Raw genomic sequence first — 8,568 nt, forward strand, 5'->3', positions numbered from 1 at the left:
CTGCCCACACAGTGAGGAACAATTCCCAGGAGGGAAAGCTGGGCAGGACCCTGTGCTGTTCCTTCAGCTGCCCGGCTGAAGCCAGTGAAGAGCCCAGCCAGGCTTCTGGAGGACACAGAACTCCCCGTTTCTTGAGTAAGAACTCATTCCAGGCACACAAAACCCTGGTACTGCACCTGTGCTGAGTGGGGACAAAGGAGCTGAGCCCTTCTCTGAAGGCAACAAGCATTGCAGCAGTGCCTGTTCACAGAAACCAGGGCTGAAGAGCAGCCAGAGGGGAGGAAAACATTCCCAACATGTTTTCCCAACATCAGAGGAACCTGTGGGCTCTGGCAGCCCTGGATCTGTCCATCTGTCCCAATGCACCTCACCAGAGAGCAGCTCCAGCCAAGTTGCCAACTTTGGTGCTGAGCTGGCCCAGCCAGGACCCAGCTGGCCAAGGGTGGCCCAGGAGCTCTCCAGAGATCCTGGTACTCACAGGCACTGATGAATCACACGAGAGAAACAGATGTGGTTTCCAGGATGCTGTACAAGGCACGGGGCTGCTCTAGAGCTGTATCCAAGGGCAAGGGGCACTGGGAAGGGGACAGGGACAGCTCTGAGGCTCAAAAACCACCAAGGGAGGTGCGAGGAGCACAGGGAGGCAGAGGCACATCCCAGCCCCAGCAGGTGCCCCGCGGGTGTCACAGAGCATCGCAGCACAGAGCAGGGTGTGCGAGCCCCGGGACCTGCCCAAGGCTATCCGGTGAGTCACTGGAGATGCTTTCCAAGGCGAGGGCTGAGTGTGCACTGCCCGGCAGCCTGGAAACAGTTGCTGAGGATTACAAATGCTGCTAATAATAGCCAGGAGGCGACTGGGCCCCAGCCCCGTGCCCCGGCCCAAGCACGCTGCCGGCACACGGCGACTCTCCCGCATTCCCAGCGCTCCCTTCCCGCCCCTTGCACAAGGAGCCACACGGCAGAAAGCCACCAGGACAGGGAGTTCGGGTGCCTCAGGTTGTCACCGAGTCCCATCCAGGCTGGGCAAGAGCAGAACAAGATCTTCCCGTGGACACTGGGGCGCTCTTTTATTTTTAAACAAGATCCGATGGAGGAGGGTTTAGCGAGCGTTTATTGGCATCACTGCCGCCCCCAGCCCCGCCAGGGGTCAGAGCCTGGGGCCAGCACCCTGGGGGGCTGAGGAGTGGGGCGGTCCCTTCCCTGGGGCGGGCAGGGACAGCGCAAGGAGCCCGGGGACAGTTTGTGTAACCCACAGAAAAGGGATGCGGACGGGAAGAATAAACACAAGCACATCCCCCAGCACCTGGACAAGCTCTTGGAGAAAGGAAAAGACTCCCGGGGGTTAGATGTGCACACAGGAGAGGCTCACACTGACACACTCTTCCTTTCCCTTAAATCTTCACTTTCTTGATTATTTTTAGGAGAATTTTTTGGCGGGCCGGGGAGGGAAGGAGGCAGAAACACCCCCCAAACCGCTGCCTCCCCGGGGACAATGAGCTTGTTCCCACCCGAAGACAAAACACGGGCTTTGCCGGGACTTCTCTTATTTTAGGGGAAAACCCGGAGCGCTGCTCCCTCCCCGCCAGCCGGGGGGACAGAGGGATGGGGAAGGGACACCACGGGGGCACTGGGGGGGACCGGCCTTACCTTGCTCTCCGCGTCCTCCCGGTGTCCGGGCTGCCGGGGCTCCTCCGGGGGCTGCCGGGGCTCCTCGGGCGGCTCCTTGGGATGCTGCCGGGGCTCCGGGGGCGGCTGCGGGGGCTGCTCGGGGGTTTGCCGGGGCTGCTCCGGGGGCTGCCCGGGGATGCTCTCGGCCGCCGCGGGGCTGGGCTCGGCCGCGGGGCCCGGCTCCGCCGCCGCCTCCCGCTGCTCGGTGACCGCTTCCTTCCCCTCGCCGCCCACTCCGACCTCCTCCACCGGCACCCGGCTCCCCTCGTCCTCCGGCCCCGCTGCCGCCGCTTCGCCGCCGGGGCTGCCCTCCCGAGCCGGCTCCGCCGCGGGCCCCCGGGGCCGCTCCGCCGCCCGCTCGCCGCCGCCTCCCCGCAGCCTCAGGAAGACGGAGGCGAGGACGAGGGCCAGCACGGTGAAGAGCAGCGGCACGGCCAGGTACGAGTCCACGGGCAGCTCCATCCTGCGCCGCCGCCGGAGCCCGCCCGAGCCGAGTGCGCGGCCGCGGGGGGTGCGCGGGCAGCGCTCGGCCGGCGGCGGGGCTGGGCCGGCTCTCGGCCGGCTTTACCGGCGTCATCGCCGGCCCTGCCCACCCCCGGCCCCCCCGGCACCGGGCCCGGCACCCACCGCCCCCTCCGAGCCCGCAGCGCAGCCCGGCCCCGCTCCCCGCCCGCGGCCACCGCAGCCAGGGTGGGATTTGGGAAGGGGCGACCAGAGAGGAAGGCTCGGGATGCTCTGCTTGATGCGAGTCCGGCTTGGGACAAGGGGATCTTTCATTAGACGCTGCTTTACATCCACAAAGTCATTCCCAAACTAGAATCATTTACATAGGAAAGGACTTCTAGGATGACGCCTGTCAGTGGATAAATTGTTCCTAATACCCAATCTAAACCTCCCCTGGCGCAACTTGAGGACATTTCCTCTTGTCCTGTCACTCGTTAACGGATCCCATTCGAACAACGGGAAGGTTTCGGTCTCCCGGGATGTTCCCTGCGCAGGCACCCAGGGCTCGGTGAGCTCTGACCCGCTGGGCTGTTGGCTGGCCTCCGGGAAATGTTTAATGAGCATTTGCACCTTGTTAGCCCTTGGCGGGGTAGCGGAGGGGCTGGCAGGGCCGGGAAGGCTGTCCTGACTCCCCTGGGTGAGCAGCATCTGGCAGCACATCCATGCCAAGCTCCAGAGCATCACTCCACCTTCCCCAGGAGCTGCAGGGACATCAGTGCCATCAACTGCTGGGATACCCACCAGGTAAAGCTGGTGCTGAGAGCAGCTGGGCTGCCAGAGCCTCCCCCCGAGCATTTTACTGAAAAACAGGAGACTGACAAACCAGGATGTGTCCAAAAGCCATCACAAACTGGCAAGCAGAGTGGCCGAGGAGTTGTCAGGTTCCCCCAGACCCTGCCTCTGAGGATTTCCTGCCTCTCGACACTGCTGGGAGGATTAGCCAACCTTTCACGAAGCAGGCTGAAATTAGAAGGCCTAAACTATTCCTGCCAGGGTGAAACCGGCACGGGGCAGGATGCACATGAGGGGAGCAGACATGGAATTCACCCCGGAAAGTTTCTCCTATGGGAAAAGGCTCCGGAGATACCACCCGGAGCAGAGTTTTTGTATTGACTGACCAAAGACAAAACTCAAACAAAGACAGGATTAAATCCCCGGGTGGGAGGAAGGAAGTGAAGCCATGATCCTCCCTGCGTTTGTCTTTATTGGTAATCCTATCAGGCAGGCAATCGTTAGTATGGATAATTGTATTCTTAGCAACAACCAAGCACGGTACTTAGCTCCCCTTCTCCCGCAGAGCTTTGCATTTCCTGGCTCTCCATCGTCAGAGCTGCTCTAGAGCTCAGCCAAATCACCCGGAGATTGGCAGCTTTGGTTCAGCAGCTTTTCCATGCGTGTTTGGTCCCCTCTGCCCCCTGCTTGCCCTAATCCCAGTAGCCCTGAAGGCACCATCCCCCGTCCAGGGCATCTCTTGCTTTCAGAGGCTCCCTCTGAGCCCTGGAAATGGCTCATGGCCAGGGACAGAAGCAGGGTGGGGAAGTTCCAGGGTCTGGGTCCTTGCTCCTGTGCTCATGTGGACGGTCAGTTTGGGGCACAAAGAGGAATTCTGGGTGAGATGAGGGAAACTGGGCACTGGGAGCTGCTAATAGGGTGACACGGGGTTACATTTCCAGCTGTCACAGTGCCCTTAATTGCTGCCAACACCCAGGACACCTCCTGCTCTTTCTCCTGGCAGTGTAAATTTTCCACAGCTCTTGGTTGGAAGTGTGTTGGAGGGTGTTTGCCCGCTCAGGAATGCAGCAGCATGTGGCTTGCATTAACCCAGCACGGAGACAGAGCACTTCAGGCAGCACCCTCCGGAGCAGGATTTATCACTGCCTTAAAATAAGAGAAGCTGGTCCTGACAGCTTCCCCAGGGGTTGGAATGCCTGACAAGGGAATCAACAGGAGCTTCAGAGGTGCTCAACAGCAGCAGCTCCTGGCTCTGGATCTGCAGCAATTCCCTCTCAGGTTGCTGGAACCTGCAGCACACACAGGAATTGTGAGAGATGCTGGGTTTGGATGTCTGCGAAAAACAACACTCCTGGTCCTGAGAGCAACAGGCAGGAGCAGCAAGGACGTGTCTGCCAGAAGAGCTGCTCTAACTCAGCCAAACTCATGCACTAACGAGGTGACAGGATCAGCAACAGAGCTCAGCTCCCCGTGTCCACACTAGGGGTGAGAGCTCCTGCAGAATGTGACCTGATGGGGATGATCCCCCGAGCAGAATTCGGGCTCAGCAGGTCCTGTGTGACACCAACCTGGCCCCTCCATGGCTCTCCAGAGGGAACTGATGGAGTAAACTCGGCCTGGTCCCTGGCCAGAGCTCTTGCTGGGAGGCACAGAGGTATCTCTGGGGCTCCCCTATCAATTTACAAGGCACGACTGGTGTCACAGACATCTTTTATGAAAAATCCTTTCTTTAGGATTTTTCCTCCTGAGAAGCTGAGAGGCCTCAGGAACTAAATGTAAACAATGATTATCTGCCGCTGTGGAATGCAACAGGGGCATCTGTGATTGGTCTCATGTGGTTGTTTCTAATTAATGGCCAATCACAGTCAGCTGGCTCAGACAGAGAGTCCAAGCCACAAGCTTTTGTTATCATTCTTTCTTTTTTTTATTCTTAGCTAGCCTTCTGATGAAATTTTGTCTTCTGTTCTTTTAGTATAGTTTTAATATAATATATATCATAAAATAATAAATCAAGCCTTCTGAAACATGGAGTCAGATCCTCGTCTCTTCTTTCATCTTAGGACCCCTGCGAACACGGTCACAGACTGGTGCCTCCAGCTTCATCTTGTACGGGAGGGGATGGATTCACACTCCCTCCCAGGCAGGGACCCCCAGGACAGACGAGCTCGGGCTCTGCTGGCAGGGGGGGCTCGGGGAGGGGTCCCTGGGCACGGCACCCCCGGCCCAGGCTCGGGCTGAGCCCGCAGCGGGGCAGCGGCAGCAGCTGGAGCGCGCTGCCCTCTCTCGGGAGGAGAACCGCCCTGCAGCGCCCGGGACAGCCGGGGACGGCTGGGGACAGTCCCCGAGAGCCCCGGACGGGCTGGGGACAGTGCCCGAGAGCCCCGGCAGAGCAGGGTTTAGACCCCAAGAGCCCAGGACGGGTAGGAGGGGATGGCCGGGAACGGTCCCCGAGAGCTCCGGGCGGGCAGGGAATGGTCCCCAGGAGTCCCGGGAGAGGAGGGATGGCTGGGAAAGGGCTTCCCCAGAGCCCAGTTTGGGCAGGGTATGGCTGGAAACTGCTCCCCGAGAGCCCCGGGCAGGTAGGGGACAGACCCTAAGAGTCCCTGCAGAGCAGGGGGCAGTCCCCGAGAGCCCCGGGCAGGCATGGGACAGTCCTCGAGAGCTCCGGGCTGGCTGGGTGCGGTCCCCAGAGCCCCGGACGGGCAGGGGACAGTCCCCGAGAGCCCCGGGCAGGGACAGGGGACAGTCCCCGAGAGCCCCGGGCTGGCTGGGTACGGTCCCCAGAGCCCCGGGCTGGGACAGGGGACAGGCCCCGAGAGCCCCGGGCTGGATGGGTCCGGTCCCCAGAGCCCCGGCCCCGCACAGAAGCCGCTTTCACACGGCTGCCAGCTCCGGGCCGAACGGGGGAGCCAAGGGCGGCAGCAGCAGCTGAGGAGCTTTGCCAACAAAGGGGGATTCAGGAGAAGCGCGGTGACAGCGCCTCCGGGAACAGCCCCGGCACGGAAATGCTGCGAATCCGCCTGGGGACGGACTGAGCCGGGCTGGCTCCTGCTGCCCGGGCACTGCGGGACCACAGCCACCCCCCAGGATGCAGGAATGGGCTGTGGGACATCGGGAGAGCCTCTACAGGCACAAAAAGATCTGATCCAACACAGCACACGTTCTCAGTGTCCTGTACACCCGGGAGCTGTACAGGCAGGTGCTGTTCCGAGCTCCTCTGTGTCCCTCCCACCCAAAGCCAGGAGGTCGCTGAGCTCCAATACCTGCCTCTGCATCCCAGCCACAACCCAAGTGTGGCTCCACAAGCCCCCGTGCAGTGAGGTGTGCAGATACACGCTGGTTTCTGAGAGGAAAATTCAGGATTTTATGTTCCCAGATCCTCCCAGAACCCATTTCCCCTCACATAAAGTTTGAACACAGATCAGTGTTATAACTGCTCCAAACCTGGATTATTTCTGCGAGCCCCAGTCAGGCTCCCAGTCACGGATGCCACTTTTTCCTCGCCAAGAACACATCCCTCTCCATTCTGATGCCAGAAATGAGAAGTTATCCCAAGAAATGCCTCTGTACTCACTGTTCTTCTGGCTTGCAGGTCACTCCCCTACCTGGCTGGCGTCTCTTTTGCTTTTTGTACATCTGGCTGTGTTCTGGCTCAGGGATATTTGGGTTCAATTCACAAATAGCAGAGCTCAGCCCAGGGGTGGGGATGGCTGTACCTTGCTTCAATGATCCAACCCAAGAGCTCCCCTGGAAGTATTTGTTTTAGACCTTCTCCCTAAGTTCCTGTCACTTCCCCCTCTGCTCTCACCCATGCAGCTTTTCCAACAACTTCATTCATTTTACAATCCAATCCCTGACCCAGGGCAGGCTCTGAGTTGGTTTTGAGGGTCTTCAAGCAGTACAACTGGCCTTGCCCTTGACAGCACAGTGACACAAGCTGATATTCCAAAAGCTCCTGGATCCTGGCAGCCATTCCAGCCCCAGCTGCAGTGCAGCAGCTGAGCAGTGACACAGCCTTGGGTGTGAACAAGGCAGTGCTGCAGAGAAAAGCCCAGGGCAGCTCTCCCTGTCAGCACAGCTGGGACAGGCAGGACACTGCTGCTGCTGCTCCAGCTGCCCTGCCCTGGGCAGGCTGCAGGATCTGCTCCAGGATTTGTTCCAGGACAGGACACAGTCACAGGCATCACACACAGAAGGGACATGGAATGATTATTCCCCTCTGAACACATTCCCAACCAGCTCTACCTGCCTTGATCCACCCTTCTCCAGAACCACAGGAGGTGAAGCCCCACAGAGGAGTCTTTGTGTGCCTTGAAGGAAAAAAATGTGCTGCAAGCCTGTTCATTCAACTCCAAACCAGTCTTAAAGCATGCAGCAGCTCAGTGCCACGCCTGGCACTGCAGGAGGACACAGCCCTGCTCCATGACTTGCTCTCCAGCTGCCACAAAATAAAAAGCAGGAGTTATTTGCTTCTGCATCAGGCTGGAGGGAAGGAGCAGGAAGGGAAGGAGCAGCAGGAGAGGGAAGGAGCAGCTGCAAAGGTGCAGCACAGGCTCCCCAGCAGGAATGAAAGTATCAGTGTGTCATCCTCCTTGGTGAAATGAAATTGCAGCTGTCACAAAAAGAAAGATGTGTAGATAAATCAAGAGGAATAAAAATAAATCAAATCCTGATTGCAAGGCCACAGAGGGACTGCAGGAGGCACCAGCAATACCTACAAATGAGGAAGAATGGTGAAGTTGTCTCTAAATTGCCTCTCCAGACTGAAAATCAAGAGAGATCAATTATAAAAGCATTTCTACAGTGGCTGTACAGTTTTTAGCCACCATTAACTTGCAGCATTTTCTGGAATTGGGGCTTGTTAAATGCCAGGCATGGACACACCCAGAGCATCCACAAGGAGAGGAGGGGCTCATCTGCTAATTGTGCATTGAGCTGGGCATGGGGAGAGCTGCTGAAGGGCAACTGGAAAGGAGGAAAAAAATGCTTTATAGGTGACACTAAAGAAGAAGAATGTTTCCAGCAGTGTCTGGGAAGGGGAGGACAGAGGTTTATGTGGAAATGGGTGAATTGCCTGTCTGCTGCCACAAAGCCATTTGCTCTTCAAGGTGTTTCATTCTACAATATATTGCTATAAATATTTCAAAAACCTCAGGGCTGCTTGTCCCACACTCTGTTCCAGCTTATTTACCAACAGTTACTGCTTTCAACAACTCTCACTGACAAACACACAAGTTCTCCCATCTCCCCAGCCCTTGTTCCACCTCACAGCCAGGCTCCTGAGGCAGCTCTGCCCCAAACCCCTCTGGTGGGAGTGCAGCCCTTGCACAGAGCCCCTCTGCATGTGGGGCTTATTTAGAATCATGGAATCACAGAATGGGTTGGGTTGGAAGAGACCTTAAAGCTCCTCCTGTTCCACCCCTGCCATGGGCAGGGACACTTTCCATGATCCCAGGCTGCTCCAAGCCCCTTCCACCCTGGCCTGGGACATTTCCAGGAATGGGGCAGCCACAGCTTCTCTGGGCAACCTGTGCCAGGGCCCCACCACCCTCACAGGGAAGAATTTCATCCTAATATCAAGCTAAACCTGCTCCCTGTCAGTTTGAAGCCATTCCCCTTGTCCTGTCACTCCAGGCTCTTGTAAAATGTCTCTCTCCATCTTTG

At 58.1% G+C, this 8,568-nt stretch overlaps 1 protein-coding gene across 8 annotated transcripts in view; it reads right to left on the reverse strand.

Moving 5' to 3' along the window:
• The window catches only part of MXRA7 (matrix remodeling associated 7), a 43,955-nt gene extending 41,657 nt beyond the window's left edge, over positions 1-2,298 (reverse strand). For 3 of the 8 annotated variants that reach the window (XM_074555291.1, XM_074555285.1, XM_074555290.1), the window contains exon 1: positions 1,648-2,296. In XM_074555291.1, the coding sequence (XP_074411392.1) occupies positions 1,648-2,130 (483 nt within the window). In that variant the 5' untranslated portion in view covers positions 2,131-2,296. Of the gene's footprint in view, positions 1-1,647 lie in introns of all 8 variants that reach the window. The other 5 variants (XM_074555288.1, XM_074555287.1, XM_074555286.1 and 2 more) reach the window with 3 other exon arrangements.
• Between the last annotated feature and the right edge of the window lie 6,270 nt (positions 2,299-8,568).

This window comes from Zonotrichia albicollis, chromosome 19, assembly GCF_047830755.1.
Source record: "Zonotrichia albicollis isolate bZonAlb1 chromosome 19, bZonAlb1.hap1, whole genome shotgun sequence".
NCBI lineage: Eukaryota > Metazoa > Chordata > Aves > Passeriformes > Passerellidae > Zonotrichia > Zonotrichia albicollis.